We start from the raw sequence: 20,084 nt of genomic DNA, 5'->3' as shown, positions 1-20,084 counted from the left end.
TAAGATGCAGTTAAATTAGTGTTTGGAGCAAAATGTATAACTTTAAATGCTAAAATTAGAAAAGAAAATAGGTTTAAACTCAATAATACAACTTTCCATTTTAAGAAACTAGACAAAGAAGGACAAATTAAGTGCAGTAAGCAGAAGAAAGGAAATAAACGTAAGAGTAGGTATCAGTGAAATAGAAACTCTAAGGAAAATTCAAAAGCAACCTTTGGTTCTTTAAAGAAATAAATTAAATTGATAAACAATTTGGCAATATTTGTCAAGGGAAATAAGAGAAAACACAAATTACTAATATGAGGAATGAAAAAGGTAGCATCACTGGTGATCCTTTGGACATTAAAAGAATTAAAAGGGAATATTATGAAAAAAATAAATTTGCAACTCTGATAAAACAGACAAATTCCTTGAAAAATATAAATTCCAAAAGTGACACAAGAATAGAAAATTTGGAAAATCGTTTATGTGTTAGTGATGTGAATTTATATTTAAAAACCTTCCCACAAAGAAAACTCCAGCCCTAGATAGTTTTACTAGTGAATTCTATTAAACATTAGGGAAGAAAATTATCCGTATTACACAACTCCTTCAGGAAATTGAGGAGGGAACAGTTTTCATCTGGTTTTGTAAAACCAACACCAAAAACAGACCACTACATTACAAGAAATAAAACCGTAGCCCAATATTCCTCATTAACATAGATGCAACCTGTCATAAGTAGGAATTCAAATTCAGAAATACATAAAAAGGGTAACATATCAGGATCAAGTACAGTTTATTCTGGGAATGCAGGAGTGGTTTAACATTTGAAAATCAATCAAAAATAATTTACCGTATTAACTGCATAAAACAAAAATCATATGACCATTCAAACTGATTGAGAAAAATATTTGGTGTAATTCATAACATTCGTGATTTTTAAAATATCTCTCAGTATACGAAAATAGGAGGGGACTTGTTCAACTTGATAAAGATCATTTATGAAAAGTCTATAGCTGACACCATATTTAACAGTGAAAGATTTTTCCCTGAGGATGGAACAAATATTTGCTCTTGCCACTCCCGTTAACACTGGTAGAGATCTTAGACAATGCAGTAAGACAAGATAAGAAGAATAAAGGGCACGCAGATTAAAAAAGGAAGTAGTAAAACTATTTGCAAATGAAATGATTGTATATGTAGAAAAAATTAAATTTAAAAGAACTACTGGAATTAGTAAGTGAATATTGCAAGGTCACAGGATACAAAGTCAACATACAAAATCCAGTTTCTTTATAATAACAACAAATAAATAGAACATTTAAAATTTTAAGTAATATTTATAACAGCATCAAAAATACTATGGAATAAGTTTAATAAAAACATGTATGAAACTTCTACATTAAAAATAATACACTGCTGAAGACCCAAATAAATGGAGAGAAATACCATATTCAACAATTGGAAAACTCAATATTGTTAAAATATCAATTCTCCCCCTAAATTTCTCTGTGGATCTCACAGCATTCCAAACAAACTCCCAGCAGGTTTTTTTAAGTAAAAATGTGATAAGTTGAATATAAAATCTATTTGGAAGTACAAAGGTCTTAAAAAGTCAAACTATCTTAAAAATGAAGAATAAAGTTCAAGGACATATACTATCTGATTTCAAGATAACAAATAGTTTGACACTTCTCAGTTAACTTAATTTTCAGTCAAGATACCAAAGCAATTCAATGGAAAAAGGAAAACTTTAAAAAAAATGGTGCCAGAACAAGTTCTTTCTAAATGCATAAACAAAACACAAATCAGCAACAATAAAAGCCTTGACCTATACTTCATACCATTATAAAAATTAATTCTCAACAGATCATATAATTAAATATAAGGAACTAAAAACCATAAATCTTCAGAAAGAAAATACAAGAAATGTTTTGATCAACGTGGAGTAGATTTCTTAAGACAATATCCAGAAAACACTACCATAAATAAAGAAACTGGTAAAATTGGATTCCTTAAATTTTAAAATTTTGTTCACCATAAGCTCCATTAGGGAAATGTGTAGGCAAGCCACAGAGTGAGAATAAGCATTCACAATACATAGATGACAAAGGACTTGTATTCAGAATATACAAGCAATTCCTATAAATCTATAATTAAAAAAAACAACAATCAACACTATAAAAAATAGGTAAAGACTTAAACAGATATTTCACAAGGAAAGATACATAAGTGGTCAATAAGCACGTTAGAAAAGTGTCCCTATTTATTAGTCATGGGATATATAAAAAAAACACGATGAAATACTCCTACACGTTTACCATAATGGCTAAAATTAAAAAGACTGATAATAACTAATATTGGTGAAGATGTGGGGAAATGGGACTCTCACAGCTGATGGGTGAGAGTTACAATGTACAATCACTTTCTAAAACAATCTGGCAGTTTCTCGTTAAATATATATTTATTCTATGAGAAGTGGTGGTTATTCCACTTCTAGGTTTTACATATGTACAGCACATGTGCAGCAAAATACTTGTACAGAAATGTTCATAGCTTTATTCATAATATACTAAAACTGGAAACAACACAAATGCTTATCAACAGGAGAGTGGATATACAAATCATGGTATGCTGCTGCTGCTGCTGCTGCTAGGTTGCTTCAGTCGTGTCCGACTCTGTGTGACCCCATAGACGGCAGCCCACCAGGCTCCCCCGTCCCTGGGATTCTCCAGGCAAGAACACTGGAGTGGGTTGCCATTTCCTTCTCCAATGCATGAAAGGGAAAAGTGGAAGTGAAGTCGCTCAGTCGTGTCTGACTCTTAGCGACCCCATGGACTGTAACCTGCCAGGCTCCTCTGTCCATGGGATTTTCCAGGCAAGAGTACTGGAGTGGGGTGCCATGGTATAGCCATGACCAAATACTACCTATCAATAAAAAAGAAAAACTACTATGTACAACATGAATGAACCTCAAAAAACATTTCAATGTACATTAGGTGCAGACAAATACTGTTTGATTCCACTTATATGAGGTACCTAGAATAGTCAAATTCAGAGAGTCAAAAAGTACATTGGTAGATGCTAGGGGCCAGGGGATGGGGTGGGGTGGAGAAGGTATATGGGGAGTTAGTGTTTGATGGGGACAGAGTTCCAGTTTAGGAAGGTGAAAAATTTCAGTGATGGATGATAATGAAAGTTGCATAATAGTGTGAATGTCCTTAGTGCTACTGAACTGTAGAGTTAAATATCATTAAAATGGTATGTTTTATATTACGTGGCTTCTACCACAATAAAAAATAAGAAAAAATAAATAAATACAGGGAAAAAATTATGCTGAGTGAAAAATCCAGACACAATAAAGTACATACAGTAAATTTTCATTCTTATGAAGTTCCAGAACTGGCAAAAATAATCTATGATGACAGAAATCAGAATGGCAATTTTCCCTGTGGATAGAGGGGATGGTGATTGGAAAAGAAATGGGGGATCTTTGTAAGGTGAGGGAAATGTTTAATATATGGATAGGGATATGAATTATGTGAGTACATGCAATTATCAAAACTCATTGAACTGTACACTTAACATCTGTGCATTTCAATATCTGTATATTACTTCTCAACTGGAAAAAGGTTTTTAAAAGTAAATTGAAAAAAAAATTTTAAACTATGTTAACAAACAAGCTCAGTAAAGTCTGCTTTTAAAAGAAATAAAAGTAAATCTAGAATCTATTAATATTGAAGACTTTGTAATTAAGAAAAAGGAGCAAGAAGAAGCAGAGATAATTATACAATCTATTGTCTACTGAGGGTTTACTAAGATCTCTAGTAACTACATGAATTTTCTCATTTAATTCTCACAATAACCCATTTTTCGGCCATAGTAGGAAAGACACACTTTAATAAACAAATCTTCCTACCACCCTTAGCAAATATCTTAGGTATAAAGTCCCTTAAAAACTCAGGAAACCAAGACGTTTTTTTTCTCATTTTAAAATTGCAAGCAGTAAGTTGTAGAAGTTGTTTTATAAACCTACTGTTACCACTAAGAAATGCGAACCACAGAAAATAATATCTGTTACCATTTCTGGTTGCAGCAATACTCATAAAATATGTGTGTGACCTACGCCCACAATTCTGAAAGCATCTCAGTTCTGTGAAATTCCTATTTCTAGACTATCTGCCCCTCACAGTGTAAGCTGGGGGCTAGTTAGCATGATTTGCCTAATAAATAGGTACCCCAGGCTCACTGCTAAGATGAATCTAATACCACAATAAGAGTCTCAAGAAAAAAACTTCTCTTGCATAAATAGCAAGTAGTTTTACAAAAGAATCATGGGACTAGGAGACGGCAGGATGTTCCTTACCACATCCAGCACAGCGTGAACAAACACGTCCAAGTATACTGTGGTGGCCTGGGTCCAGTTGTGAACTGGCCTTACTTCCTTCCGATACGTCTGTAATAGCTGTTTGGTGAGATGATGCAGAGCAGGACTCCTGGAACGAGGTGTATCTATGGCCAGGATTCCTGAAAAAGACAGCTATCACTGTGAGGGTGAAAATAAAAACTTAGCATCTTCAGAAGACTTCAGACTGCCCAGGACTCGGTCGCTCCTGCAAGAATACAGTTTTTAGCTCACCTCAATCTGCTGAAGTTCACAACCAACTCATGGACATTTTGTCAGACACATTTAAAGTACGCTGATGATACAGAAAACAAATTTACGGTGACCAAATGGGAAAGATGGGGTTGGGACATATTGGGAATTAGGGATTAACAGATACACAGTATATAAAATAGGTTAAAAAAAAAAAAAAACAAAAACCCGAGGACCTACTGTATAGCACAGGGAACTATATTCAACATCTTATTAAACCTACAATGGAAAAGAAACTGAAAAATAATATATATGTGTAAGTAAAAGTGCTCAGTTGTGTCCAACTCTTTACAGCTTCATGGACTGTAGCCTGCCAGGCTCCTCTATCCACGGAATTTTCCAAGCAAGAATACTGGAGCGGGTTGCTATTCCCTACTCCAGGAGATCTTCCAAACCCAGGGATCAAATCTCTTGTGTCCACTGCAGTGGCAGGTGGATTCTTTACCACTAGCACCACCTGGGAAGCTCATACGTGTGTGTGTGTGTGTGTGTGTGTGTGTGTGTGTGTGTGTGTGTGTAAATGAGTCACTTTGCTGCACACCTGAACATTATAAATCAACTATACTTCAATAAAGAATAAAAAAATTAAGTCAGCTGATGGCCTAAATGCCCAATGGAGAAATCTCATTGTAAAGATAAATAAATCAACTCCATCTCTGAGGATGCAAACTTGTATTACATTTCCATTTTTACAGCTATCTTGCATCTTGAACACAGCATCTTTTCTTTATTCCTGTATCACCCCCTCCTGGTACACAGGAGAAAGCTTCCAATGCACTTAGCCAACTTCCTCCTTGGATTTTTCTTTCGATTTTTCTATTTATAATTCAAAAATAACATAGAAAACCCAAGCAGAAACATGGACAAACCACTTGAATCCAAAGAGCTGTGTGGATTTCTAAATAATGGAATCAAGGAAAATCCAATTCATATTTTTCTCCTCAAAAATCATATTTGTTCTCTCACTCAGTCTGTCTTAAAATGCACTTGTCAGAAAACGAGATCTTCATTTTGGGAAAATTCTCTGTGGTTCCAGGGAACAACCATTTCCTGTGACCCAGGAATCTTGATTTGTGGAGGAGCCGTGATGAGTGTTGAGGCTGGAGAGGCCAGTGGAAAGCAAGCAAGAGAAATGAGCACCAGCAATTGAAAGTGACAAATCTGTGAGGGCTTTCTCGAAATTGCAGAAAGATATTTTGTTCACCAGCTTTGCCGGCCCCTGGGGGATTCAAAGCTTCCCTCAGTCATTGGACTGAAGCAAATTGCACATCCCCCGCCACAGCACGGGCGAACTCTATCGGTGGTGTCCTGCGCGTGAATTCACCATGGCTCTCAGCGGTTTTGATGGTTATTTTGATGAGCTGCTGAAGGTATGCAGGCTCCAGCAGGAAACTGTAAATGAGGTACCTTCCCCCTGTGCGACAATCCTCTTTATACCCATCTCTTTATGAATGATGCCGTGTCACTTGCTGCCACAGGCAGCAATTTCTATGATTTATCAATGTCAGTGTGACCAAAATGCTAACGATGGTGCTGGAGGGGCCGTTCCAGACTCATTGTGGGCAGTGGAATATTCACTTTCATTACCATCCGAGCTGGGAATCTAATGAGCGTTTTAAACTCCCTAACTATTCATCCAACAAGACGCCAGAAGAGGCAGCCGCTCTTCAGGCATGTGGGGACAAAGGTGGGTGTCTCACATCAGACATCATCTTTAGTTTTTGTGAACTGCGATTGTCAAAGATGTGGTATGAATCTCTGTTTTGTTGTTGTTCAGTGGCTAAGTTGTGTCTGGCTCCCTGTGACCTCATGGACTGCAGCACGCCAGGCTTGTCTGTCCTTCACTATCTCCTGGAGTTTGCTCAAACTCCTGTCCATTGAGTCGGTGATGCCATCCAACCATCTTATCTTCTGCTGCCCCATTCTCCTTGAATCTCTCTACTTGGGACTGTTTCTTGCTGGCCGACCCCATGGGAGAGAATTCTGGACCCCAAAGCAAAATTAGTCTGGTGTTTTTCCTGTGAATTTCACTTTGGGCAATTTCAGTTTTATCTCGCTTGGAATCTCCCAAGTCCCAGCTGGGAAAACACTGAAGTGTGCCTGTTTCAATACAGGAAACCACCTGAGACAGAATTAATAATTCTGAGAAATGAATGTGTGTTCTCTACACCCTCTGCTCATAGGGCCTCAAATTCCCCTCTGATATCTTTCCTGTGGATATAGGTCCCTTATGGATAAACATATTTTCAAGAATGAGTCAAAGTCTTTGGGTAAAAAGAGAAAGTTCTGGCAGCTGGAAATAAGAACAAAAGAGAAACAGGAAGTGATAGGAGAAAAATAAGAAGTAAATGGAAGCGTGCTTAAATAAACTATAGGGGGAAATAGTTCTTTGTTTAAAATGGGAAGAAATAATAAATTACATTTCTACTATGAATGCAAATTCGCCTGAGGAGAAAGATCAATTACAGGAGAGAGATTAAGGATTTAAGTGACCATTAATTAACAGTAAATTATGCCCCTTGAAAGCTAATGTGACATTCACACAAGCACTAAATGACTCACAGTTCAGTGATGTTTCAACAGACACTGATGCAAGCTATCAACAGACCCAGAAAAGATACACACTAGCACTGCCTCCTTGAATGCTAATAATCAGCATCACATAATGCACTTGTAAGATTTCTGAAAGTAGAATGTGTTACGAACTGAGTTGTGAAGCACTTCTAGGTGAAGAGAGGTTTAAAAAAAATAAGACTACAATAGAATTATTCCTTTGCTTTCCTTATTTCAATGAGTTACATACACACCTATCTTAAAGTGTTCTGGGCACTTTGATGAAAAGAGCTGTTTCTGGTTTAGTGAGTATACCACCTTTAGGATTATAAGAGACTAGTACCGCAATAGGCTGGGATCTGGGACCTAGGGCCCTTTCCTGCAACATTTGCACCTGGACAAATATCTCCTGGAGAAACATATACAAAGAAGCTATAAGGGACTAAAAATAACTGTGTGCATGTGCAGTTGGGGCAAATTATGAACAAGATACAAAAAGACCAAAATGCCACTTCTGAAGAGTGGGGAGCAAAAGCAGGGTACCATGTTTGCCCCCTGTATACAACACTACCAAAGTGGTGGGCAAAATACCTAAGCTACACCTCTGGCTCGATCACAGACCCACCCCTACCTTCATTCCTTGTACAGAGCCAGCTCAGCTCTGAGAGTGAGCAAGGGAACCTGTTAACTTGTGTTAGCTTTTCCCTGCTGCAGCAGGGGCCCCAATAAAGACTTGCCTGAATTTCCTGTCTAGTCTCTGATCAATTTCTATTGAACAATAGATAACAATACATATATCTGAGAGGTTACAGTATATCTGAGAGGTTACAGGGAAATAGTGGTTTAGGTGTGTGGTATTGTTAAATAGCTATTAGTGAGTAAATGACTTGCTGTGTGCCAGGAACTGGGCTAAGAGCCCTTTACATAAATGATCTCATTTAACTTCTACAAGAGCTTTATGAGATATGTGCTCTACAACCCTGTTAGGACTCACTTACAGGTGAGGGACTCTAGGCTTGGTGAGGTTAGTACTGCTGAAGATCACACAGCTTGCAAGAGGATGGAATTTAAACAAGGTGGACCTGGAGTCAAAGACTGAGCTCTTACTCTGATACTACACCGACCTGGCTCCCTGAGAATACTGGGAAGAGCAGTGAGTAACCCTTCAAAAGAAAGAGTTGCATATATTCACTACCATGTTTAAAACAGACAGCCACTGGGAACCTGCTGTTTAGCACAGGGAGCCCAGCTCATGCTCTGTGATGACCTAGAGAGGTGGGCTGATGGTGGGAGGGAAGACTAAGAGGGAGGGGATGTATGTATACATATGGCTGATTCACTTCCTTCTACAGCAGAAACTAACACAACATTGTAAAGCAGTTATACTCCAATAAAATAAATGAATAAATAAAATTTAAAACAAAAAGGAAGAGTTGCACAGTGTACATTTTTGGAAAGAAACAGCTCATTGTTATTGTCTGTGTTTGTGTGTTTTCGGGTCAACAGTATCTTACATTTGCATTGCACTTTACGATTTCATAATGCTTTCTTATTTGGTCTTCATGAATATGCAAAATAAAAAGTTAACTTACAGGGAAACAGAATTTCTAAGAGGTACATGGACTCACCCAGGGTCACATGGCTGGTGAGCAGTGTGGTAGGACTCCATGGTTCTGATTCAGGCCTCCTATCCTATTCCAGCACACTGCCTCTGGGTTCAGCTCTAAATTGGTGGTTTGTTAAGTGCTCTAATATTTATAAATCAACCTGATATGAACCCAGTAAAATTTAAAAGGGTAAATTTTTCTGCAACGAACGTGCTCAGTATGATTTATGGTGAAATGCTGACTATGAGACGTTATTAACACACTTTCTCTGCTACATTTAGAACAAAAATCAAGCGTAATACAAAACATTAAAAAGAGAAATCATTAAGAAGAATTTCTTATATTTTCAAACCTTCATTTTTCTATTTTATATTGCTTTGTTTAATGTTGACAATTATTTTCTGCTAAGAAACCCATTTGGTATTTAATGAAATTTCCTCTGTTTTCATTTTTATAATTAAGATATGCTTTTATCCTTTAAGTTCAACATCTAGGATTTTTAAACTTTAATGATAAGTGGCTATTTTTGTTCTCTATCCAATAAAAAAATCATTTCCAGCTGCTTGGCTACCAAATTCCTTCCTCATCTCTGTAATTGACTCATTCCACTTTCAGTTAAAACATGGAAATTCAGATATGAGCTCTAGGAGAACCCTCAGGAACAAGGGATGTTAGGAAGCACTAGCATGAACATAAATTTTTGATTTGTGTATGTTTTCTAGGAACCAATTGTATCCTAACTCAAATGGTTCAATACAGTAGAGTTAATACTGGCACCATGGAAGTTAAATTCCAGAAATGTAGGCGGAAAAAAAAAAAATATATATATATATATATACAACATATATGTATTAGTTTCTTAAGTATTTTTTTAGGGGAATTGTACATTCAAAACATGCAAGTTTGTAGAGCTCATCTTTAGAGAAACACTCCACATCTATACAGACTTTGTAGGACTGGATGTAAAGCCCTAACACCAAAATGACACTCAGGTGTCTGTAGCTATGATGGATCCAAGGGACTCTCTTCATGGGCTTCTAAAGACCAAGACTATTTTGGATAATAAAAATATACTCTTCAGACATAAAAGTAAATCTGAAAAAGAATGCCCCAAATGCTCAACATCAATTGTTGTAAAGAGAGCTTGATTTCTAAGGAAGGAGAAATTTATCAAACAATTATAACATTCCAGAGCATACTGTTAACTTTGTGGAAAGCCCCACTGTGTGGCTGTATGGATATACGCACCTATAATTGTAGGAGCAAAGTCATAACAAAGTGTTGGGCTCCTTGTAGATTCACAGGAATGGCATTTTTACAGATGGTAAATAAAAGCAAACACTTGTGAGTAGTTACACAGCACAACATAGAAAGGCTTGCTCTAGGTTCTAGGTGTTAATATTCAATACCTAGTAAAACCACTGAAGCACTCACCTGAGGCAGCTGCCAGGACGAAGGGCCACAGAGGACCCATTATACCTGCCCGTGTTCCCCAGGCACGTCCTGAAGATGAGAAACACAACTTGCCTCCTGGAGAGAATGTCACTCAGTCTTTCCTAGAAGAGCTCCTCTCTACCCCATCCTTCTGTGTTTGCCAGTTTGTGCTGCCCTTGCTGACGCTACTTAGTAAACACTGAACAGGACCAAAGGCAATACCAACACCACACAAATGTTTGGAATTGATGCCATTGCAATACCCCTTAACTTCTCCATTTGGTTCTGCCCCAGGATCAGATCATGGCCAACATTTCAATTTCCCTGACAGGAGATAGCTAAGTGAATAATGTAATCTAAGAGGAGCCCCTAAGGAGGGGAAATTCCACACTAATATGATTTCCTTTACAGCCCTTACCTAAGGCAGTGCTCTTGCTGACATTCAGGGCACTAATTTCATTAATAATTGAGATCCAAATAGCTGTTCTAAGTCAGACTTAGGCAGAACATCTTCAGCATTTGACAATGATTATTGGACTCTTGAATTACACTAAGCTAATGGAAACCTGGTATCATCAAATGAACAGCAACTGCAAACAGTACAGTGGGAAGAGTGTGTTTTGTTTTTCCTAATCCCCTTTCATTAAAAGAAACATTGATTTTTTTGATAAACAGAAATGCTTCTTAAGTTCTCACTGCCCACAATTCAGAAAGTAACTACATAAGAGAGAATGTGTATAGGCTTATTAAAGGTGAAATTACAAAAGTTTAATATTCATAAAAAAGTTTTTTTTTTTTCGGTTTTTGATTGAGCCCCATTCACTCTTAATTATTAAGGAAAAAGATGCATCATTCCACATAAATTTATTTTCCATTAGTTGACTCCTAGATGCTCTAGAAACAAAAGTTAAATTTCATACCATTTCCAGCATCTTCCTGCTTTTTATTCTAAATCAAATGTAGAGGCACTGGTTTGAGATAAGTTTTCACAGAACAAATAGAGGCGGGAAGTGTATACCTGATCCCTGTTCTCCTAATTATTTGACCCCTTTGTTTAGAATCACGAAGCTCTCTCTCAGTGTAGCCTGATTGGTTTCCACTGTTGGTGAAAGAAGTTGCAAACACAGAAAGGGAGAAAACTAGGATGAATCCTGTAGTGTTGAGTTGGTTTGAGAAGTATCAGACTGAACTCTTGGTTTTCAACACATGTAGCTAAATACAGAAATAAATACAAATGTAAAGGTGTACGTGTACCTCTGTTCATAAATGTATATGTTCCTAGCTCTGTCCACTAGAGAGCCTGGAGCAGGGACACCCCAACAGCAGTGAGCACACCTAACACCCAGATATTGGTCTATAAACAGCACACCTACCTACAAGGAAGAAATGGAGAAATGTGTGATTCAGGGCTGGGACAGGAAAGTATAATATAAGAGCCTAGAACACCTCCTTGTATCATAAAGTAATGCTAAAGAAATTATGGGAATAGGATACATGGACACAGCCAGCTTGAAGGGGCTCTCTCTGTCCCAATTTTTGATGATTTGAGCTTCAAAACCAATAATGATGGCAAAGAATTATAACCTACAAAACAGGATAACAAATATTCCACAAGTCTATCCTGATTTAAATAAAGAGATGAATGGGAAGAAGGGAAAATTTTTCCTTTAAATTAGAATGCCAGCTAATAAATGTAGAAGAAATAATGGAATCTTTATAGTGATAACTAATCTACAGAAGAAACATTAATGGGTGATGAAAACTAGTTGGTGAAAGTTTGATGAGGAACAGGACATTGACACAAAATACTTATTAATTACAAAGATCAAAAAAATCTACTAGTGGAGAAGCCTGGCAGACAACACCTCAATCAAATAATGAAAATTAGCATCACCAGTTATGAGTTGTGCACCATGAGATAGGATCTGAGAAGATGCAACAGCCCTTCCGTCTTCATCCTGCCAAAAATTCGTAACTTGAAGGTATCTTGGAGGAAACGCCATATTGAGGGACATTCTACAAAAGAGCAGGCATGTAATCTTCAAAAGAGTCAAGGTTATGAAAGTTAAAGAAAGACTGAGAAACAGTATTAAACAAAAGGAGATTAAAGAGACCTGACAGTTTAATGCCATGTGTGGTTCTAGAGTGGATACTTTTGTTACAAAGAACATTTTGGGGTGAACTAGTGAAACTCAACAGGGTCTGTGGATTAGATGGTAGTGATACAGCGTTGTTAATTTCCTGATTTTGATTGTATTGAGATTATGTAAATTAATGTCCTTGTTAGTAAGAAGAACTCTCTAAGTACTCACAGGTGAAAGGTCATCATGTTTGCAAACAATTCTCAAACTGGCTGGGGGGAGAAGGCACTGAGTTATTTCTATTATGCTTCTAATTTTGCTGTGGATTTGAACATATTTCAGGGGGAAAAAAGGAAATGTAACCTAGCAGAGGAAACGGAATACAAAGTTAAGGAAAGTTTCAGAAATAACCTTGAGAAAGAGTGTTCGGTGCAGAGGTAAAGAATCTGCCTGCAATGCAGGAGACTCGGGTTTGATCCCTGGGTTGGGAAGATTCCCTGGAGGAGGAAATGACAACCCACTCCAGTATTCTTGCCTGGAGAATCCCATGGACAGAGGAGTCTGGAGGGCTAGAGTCCATGGGGTCACAAAGAGCAAGACACAACTGAGAGACTGAGCAGGCATGCACAAAAGATCGCCAAGGACTGGTCAGTGCCTCACAGTCCCATCACTTTCCATAGATGCTCTGAATTGTTGGTTTCCACCTAAGAGATGGGACAGGAGAAAGGCAAGCTGCATGCAGCAGTGCACTTTGTTACAGGCAGGGAACACAGAAGCTTGCCTTTATGCAAAGGTTTAATTGAGACGGTAATCAACATTATCTTCCTGCCACACACTTTAGTTAGCCATGGCTCTAAGTCAACCCCCCGGGACACGCTCGCCCTCCCTTCTGTCTCGCTTTCTCATATACCCATCTGTTACTGGAAGGCCATTGCTAATGATGTGTAATACAGGTACATTATGACCTTCATTAGCTAATTTAACAACAGTCTGATGATCCTGCCCATTACAGCTCTTTATTGGCTGATGAATTCTGCCGAGACAGGAAAGGTTTGTATGAGTGACTTGTCTTCGAAGTAGTTTGCATCCAAATCCTTCCTGGTCTTCCCTTGATCCCCCTGCTCTGCATCACCAGATGGCTCAGAGCTTTCTTTCCCCAACCTTACTGTCCCATCTGGGTTTAGTTTATATATTCGGTGCCTTTACATTTGGTGTCTGTCCCTTGCTCAACCTTTAATTTTCCAAGAAAACTGTCCCTTCTCACTGCCTAAATTCAGCACTTTTTACTCACATTGTTTCTTACAACCCATTAGTCAAAGATTTCACTCTCCTTCAGTTCAAATCAGTCACTCAGTCATGTCCGACTCTTTGCGACCCTGTGGACTGCAGCATGCCAGGCTTCCCTGTCCATCACCAACTCCCAGAGCTTGCTCAAACTCACGTCTATTGTGATGCCATCCAACCATTTCATCCTCTGTCGTCCCCTTCTCCTCCTGCCTTCAATCTTTCCCAGCATCAGGGTCTTTTCCAGTGAGTCAGCCCTTCACATCCAGTGGCCAAAGTATCGGAGTTTCAGCTTCAGCATCAGTCCTTCCAATGATTATTCAGGACTGATTTCCTTTAGGACTGACTGGTTTGATCTCCTTGCAGTTCAAGGGACTCTCAAGAGTCTTCACCAACACCACAGTTCAAAAGCATCCTTAGACATCTCTTTAGGGGGCTTCCCAGGTGACTCAAGTGGTAAAGAATCTGCTTGCCAATGCAGGAGACATAGGTCTGATCCCTAGGTCAGGAAGATCTCCTGGAGGAGGAAATGGCAACCCACTCCAGTATTCTTGTCTGGAAAATCCCATGCACAGAGGAGCCTGGTGGGCTACAGTCCATGGGGTCACAAAGAGTCAGACACAACTGAGCACACACACACAAGACATGTCTTTAGGAAGGATGAGTACACGGTGAACCCTATTCAGGCACTTCAAACAAATCAGGGTATTAAAGCAAAACAAGTGGAATTGTCAAGGGATACGCAGTAAGGCTCCTTAAATATCACCTGGGAAAAAGAAAGACCATCTGAGGTTTAAATCTGCCATTCTCTAATAGCTGTTCAGGCCAGGTCAACCATTAAGAGAGCACCTAGAAATATATTTATTTCAGAGGTCCCCTCTCCACATTCCCATGAGCCCTTGCACACTTTGTTTTCCATTATTTCCAAGTAAGATATGACACCCTTTAGATGGGCCAGTCTTTTGGAAGAAGCAGGGGGAGATGGTTTATTATGCAAACATAATAAGGAAGTGTTTATTATGCAAACAGCAACTGAGTTATGTGTCCTTTAAGACTACTAAATAGTTTTTAATTACTGCTATATCAGTAAATCCCATAAATATGCAAATGCAATTAGTTCACAAAATAGGCCTTAAATATCTTTATTCCTCTCCAACAAAGTTCTTTGAAGTTAATCGCTAACTCTCTTTGTTCACTCCCTTGGCAGTCGTGCTAAAATTGACAGGAATTTTGACAGATGTACATATTCAGGGGGAACCAAATTTTCTGAGCACATCTGGTCAGGCTGGAGGAGGAAAGCAGAAATGGTCACTGAAGCCAAACTCAAATATTTAATGAGTAGAGTCCCATATGAAATTTCTTCTGCTCCATAACATTGTCCTCTGAAATAAATATCAAGGTAACCACTTGGGTTCCACTTCAAGTTCAAGGTTACATTCAACATTTGATTTATTTCCTCGCACAAGATTTCATTTTTTAATAATAATGTGCATTTTCTGGTTCCTAAAAATAAACAAATAAAGAAATAGGGTGACCCCTCATGACTCTGACCTTTTGTGGTTATGTGACATGGTTTTCTCTGAGAACATAGGAGCTAAGGTTCCAGACTTTGGAGTCAGACATGCCTTATTTTGCCTCCCAACTCCATCATTTGTTAGCTGCTCATGGCCTTGGTCAAACTGCTTATTGCTTTTAAGCCTCATTCTTCATATCTGTTAAAAGGATATAATAGGCTCTCTTTAGTTTTCTATGGTTGCACAAGAAATTACCACACACTTAGCAACTTAAAACAAAGCTCATTTGTGAGCTCAAAGTTCTCTAGGTCAGAAGCCCAGGCACAGCAAGGAATAAAATTCTCTGCTCAGAATCTCACAAGGCAGAAATCATGGTGGTCTACCGAAACGGGCTCTCACTGCATCAAAAGGGCCAACAGTGGGGACTTCCCTGGTAGTCCACTGGTTAGGACTCCATGCTCCCACTGCAGGGGCCATGGGTTCAATCCCTGGTTGGGGAACTAAGATCCTGCAAGCTTCCAGAGTGACCAAAAAAAGGGGGGGAGGTTGGGTGGAACTGTGTACATTCCTTCCAAACTCTGCGTTCAGTGATATTAGTTAGTAGCTTGAAATCAGCCATGCTGGGAGTATTTGCCACATGGGAACCAGCAAACACTAAAAATCAAGGTCCCTCCCACCAACCAGCTGGTTACTAAACACCCACTAACACACTAGGGCCCAATACCTTGAACTTACAAGGCTTCACAGACCCCTCCATTACAGCATTAATTCAAGTGTATTATCATTATCAAGTGTATCATCATTATCATTGTTTACTCTCCTATCTCTTTCAGGATTCTGTGGATTCCTTGTAGGCAGAGCACTGTATCTTATTCATCTTTCTGTCTCCAGCACAGAGCTTGGTACCTAGTGAGTGCTCATTAAATGTTTGAGAAGGATGGAAAGAGAAGAGGAAGGAAGGAATTAATAAATAGAAAAGAATTTTGGTTTATGCAAGAAAGATGGTACCAAGAAGGGCCTAGCTTTTTCACAACCACATCCAATGTGCTCTTCTTTCACTATCCATCTCATGAAGGATGGGGGGAGAAGATGACTTGGGTTTAGATCAAGATTGCTTTTATTTGGTTTGCTCCAGAACCTGCCAGCAAGTCATACAAAGGATAAACATGGGACACAAATGCAGGAAGTTCATGCCTCTCTTTGAATCTCTCAGAGGCGGCTTAAAATTCAGGGGTCTTGTGGTCACCAGGAGCGAGGTGTCCCCCCAAAAGACAGAGGAATATAGAACTGTGCGCTTGCTGTTTCTGTGTATGCTCCCCACAAGAGCAGTTCCAGGAAACTGCTTAGGCTGCACCATCAGGCAAAGAGCCTTACCCAGCGTGCCATGCTGGTCAGGCCTTATACACAGGTCGTGAGCCTTGAAGTCTTGCTGTGCCCGCACTGGGGAATCTCCCGTGACCTGTGGCTCACCACAGAGCCCAGGACTCTCCGTTTAGGTTCATTCAGGAGTGGAGAGGCCTGGAAATGGTCAACAACAGTGGCCAGTAAGATTTTTCTGGTTTGAGTCTAAATTTATGGATATTTCAGTCTCTGCTGTAGAGTCGAGATGGGCAAGGCATTTGACCTTCTAGAGCTTGTTTTATTTGTTCATTCATTCACTGTATGGAGAAGTGTGGTAGACACTGAAGACCTAAAGATAAGAGAGTTCAAGGATCTTGGGGTGGAGGTAATAGATAAGAAACACCTCGAATACAAGGAGATAAATGCCAGCAGATGGGTGAACTGGGGAAGATGGAATAAAAAAAGAACTTCTCTGGTGGTCCAGTTAAGACTCCATGCTTCCACTGCAGGGGGCACAGGTTTGATCCCTGATCAGGAAGCTAAGGTCCCACATGCCTGTTTGGTTTGGGGAGGGGCGGGTGGGGAGGATCGGGGAAGAGCCTGGATTTGGGGTAGGTGAGCAGAGGATTTTCACAAATGGCGTTTGTTCTGGGTGAAGATCATCGTCAGCTAGGGGAGGAGAGACCTTGGAGAGAAGAAGGAATAGCACATGAAAAGGCTGGATAGTGAGATGAAAGAGCATGGTAGAACTAAATAACACCGTTTGAAGCAACTTGCATGGACCTAGGGATTATCATGCTAAGTGAAGTAAAACAGAGAAAGACAAATATCATATGATACTGCTTAAATGTGGAAGCTAAAAAAAAAATTGATACAAATGAACTTATTTACAAAACAGAAGTAGACTCAAAGACATAGAAAACAAAGGTATGGTTACCAAAGGAGAAAGGAGGAAGAGGGATAAACTGGGAGTTTGGAATTGACATATACGTGCTGCTATACAGATGGTGCTAGTAGCAAAGAACCCACTTGTCAATGCAGGATCCATAAGAGACATGGGTTTGAATCCCTGGGTGGGGAAGATCCCATGGAGGAAGGCATAGTAATCCACTCTAGTATTCTTGCCTGGAAGAATCTCATGGACAGAGGAGCCTGGTGAGCTACAGTCCATAGGGTCGAAAAGAGTCGGACACAACTTGAGTGACTAAGAACTTGCACACACACATATATAAAGTAGATAATCAGTAAGAACCTAGTGTTTAGCACCAGGAAACCTACTCAATACTCTGTAATAACCTATATGGGAAAAGAATCCTAAAATATGTACATGCACCTGAAACTAATACAACACTGTAAATCAACTGTACTCCAGTTAAAAAAAAAATTTTTTTTTTAAAGGGAAGAAAAAAAAATAAAGAGCATATACTTTCCAGGGGGCCGCAAGCCTCACTTTGTAAAACTAGGAGCAGAGAATTCCAGATTCACATGAGTTGAGCGGATTAACAAGTTCCTGTTAAAAAGTGTCAAGGGGGAAAATAAAACAGAAAAGTGAAATATTGTACAAGTCGATGTTAAGTGCTGTTCTTATAAAGCTGTCTCCAAATGGCCTGTAGCGATTATCCTAAAACTCACAACAGCTGTATTTGTCCCCTTTCTGCCACTGCTGAAATTTACACTGTCATTGCTCCAGGAGGAAGACTTGGCACTAATAACAGGCTGGCTGACTATGGCTGGAGTGTGACAGACCTCTGGTTAGAGCCCTGGAAGACTGCAGAGTGGGAAAAGGGAACGCTCTGAGGAAAGCAAAGTGAGTGTGGTCAGAGCGCGCCTCCTTGTGGCAGCAGTCATAACTTCAGCCTCAGGAAACGCTACGCTGTCTTCTGTTTTGTTACGCGGTGCACGTTTAAGTGATTGTCAAGTCCCGTCTGATCTCTGTTCGTGTCACCACTCTTTTCTTTGTTCTGAATATCCCTCTTTATATTCCCCAACATCAGCTCACACCAACCTATCTAATCTACTTCCGCTCTGTTTACAAATGTCAACCAATCCCTCCCTGCTCATTTACTTACTCTCCTTCCTCCAAACCCTTTGTTCATGGGAATTTCCCAATGACTCAGTGACTTCTCAAGGGGTAACTTCCCTACTCTGTTCCTAAGACCAGGAAGAAGTAAAGCCTTGATGCTCTTTATCTGGAAGATTATAAATAGTATTACTGAATGCACATAAGTAATTGTCCTCCACTCTTTTTCCCTTGTAGCCCAGTCGGTAAAGAATCTGCCTGCAGTGCGGGAGACCCATGTTCAATCCCTGGGTTGGGAAGATCCCCTGGAGAAGGAAATGGCAACCCACTCCAGTATCCTTGCCTGGAGAATCCCATGGACAGAGGAGCCTGGTGGGCTGCAGTCCATGGGTTTGCAAAGAGTGGGACACGACTGAGCGACTATGAGCGACTAACACTCACTTACTTACTTACTTTTCCAGTAGCATATTGGACACCTTCCGATCCAGGGGCTCATCTTTCGGTGTCGTATCTTTTTGTCTTTTCATACTGCCCATGGGGTTCTTGAGGCAAGAATACTGGAGTGGTTTGCCACTCCCTTCTCCAGTGGGCCACGTTTGGTCAGAACTCGTCACTATGACCCGTCTGTCTTGGGTGGCCCTGCACAGTATCACTCACTGCTTCACTGAGTCATGCAACCCCCTTCCCTACGACAAGGCTGTGATCCAGAAAGGGGATAATATTAGAAAGAATACAATTCCGTAAAGTTGACTGTCTTAAATTGTTTTTTATTAATATATCCGAGATAAGGATTTGTGAACGCATATTTATTATAGAAGTACTCACAATAGAAATAACTAAGGAGAAACAATGGCTTTAGCTTGACGAGGCAGTGAAAACTATACTAAAAGACTGTTCATTAGTAAGGGAGCCTGGCTGGCATACCACACCTGTCAGTCATTGGCTTTGAGCGGGGGTGAGGGTAGGGTGGGGTGGTCAGGGGTGAACTCTCAGGCATTTCCTGCTCTTTTCTTGGGCAGAAAAACTTCAATAGTCCAAGGGAAGTTCTATGAAAGTTCTGACTGACTGTGTGCATGCTCAGTTGTGTCCAACTCTTTGCGACTCCATGGACTGTTGCCTGCCAGGCTCCTCTGTCCTTGGGATTTCCCATGCAAGAATACTGGAGTGGGTTGCCATTGCCTCCTCCAGGGGATCTTCCTGACCCAGGGATCGAACCCCAGTCTTCTATGACTCCTGCATTGGCAGGCAGATTCTTTACCACTGAGTCAGCTGGGAAGCCCCTTTTAATTAAATGTTCATGTGTGTGCATGTGCTCAGTCCCGTATGACTCTTTGTGACCCATGGACTGTAGCCCACCAGGCTCCTCTATTCATGGGATTTCCCAGGCAAGAAGACAGGAGTAGGTTGCCATTTCCTACTCCCAGGGGTCTTCTCGACCAGGGATCGAGCCCACATCTCTAGTGTCTCCTGCATTGGCAGGTGGATTCTTTGCCACTAGCGCCACCTGCGAAGCCTATGAAAGTTCCAGGTACTGGCATTTGGAAGCAATAGCACACAGAAGTTGAGAGAGGGAGCACAGAAACAGTAAAGAGAAATCTGAGATCTGGGAAG

At 39.9% G+C, this 20,084-nt stretch overlaps 1 protein-coding gene across 4 annotated transcripts in view; it reads right to left on the bottom strand.

Moving 5' to 3' along the window:
* Positions 1-20,084, bottom strand: part of HTR3B (5-hydroxytryptamine receptor 3B) — an 81,236-nt gene that overhangs the window by 30,325 nt on the left and 30,827 nt on the right. For 2 of the 4 annotated variants that reach the window (XM_081544790.1, XM_081544793.1), the window contains exon 2: positions 4,349-4,509. The exons of 1 other annotated variant lie outside the window; for it this stretch is intronic. Coding sequence is in view for 2 of the 3 variants with exons in the window: in XM_081544793.1 (XP_081400919.1) it covers positions 4,349-4,353 (5 nt within the window). In the remaining variant the exon portion in view is untranslated. Of the gene's footprint in view, positions 1-4,348; positions 4,510-15,149; positions 15,311-17,879; positions 17,964-20,084 lie in introns of all 4 variants that reach the window. One more of the 4 variants, XM_081544792.1, reaches the window with a different exon arrangement.

The sequence above is a fragment of the Giraffa tippelskirchi genome, chromosome 11 (assembly GCF_054371585.1).
Source record: "Giraffa tippelskirchi isolate mGirTip1 chromosome 11, T2T-mGirTip1v1.2.pri, whole genome shotgun sequence".
Classification (NCBI taxonomy): Eukaryota; Metazoa; Chordata; class Mammalia; order Artiodactyla; family Giraffidae; genus Giraffa; species Giraffa tippelskirchi.
Note: the sequence above shows the minus strand (reverse complement) of the source record. Positions and strands in the feature narration are given on the sequence as shown.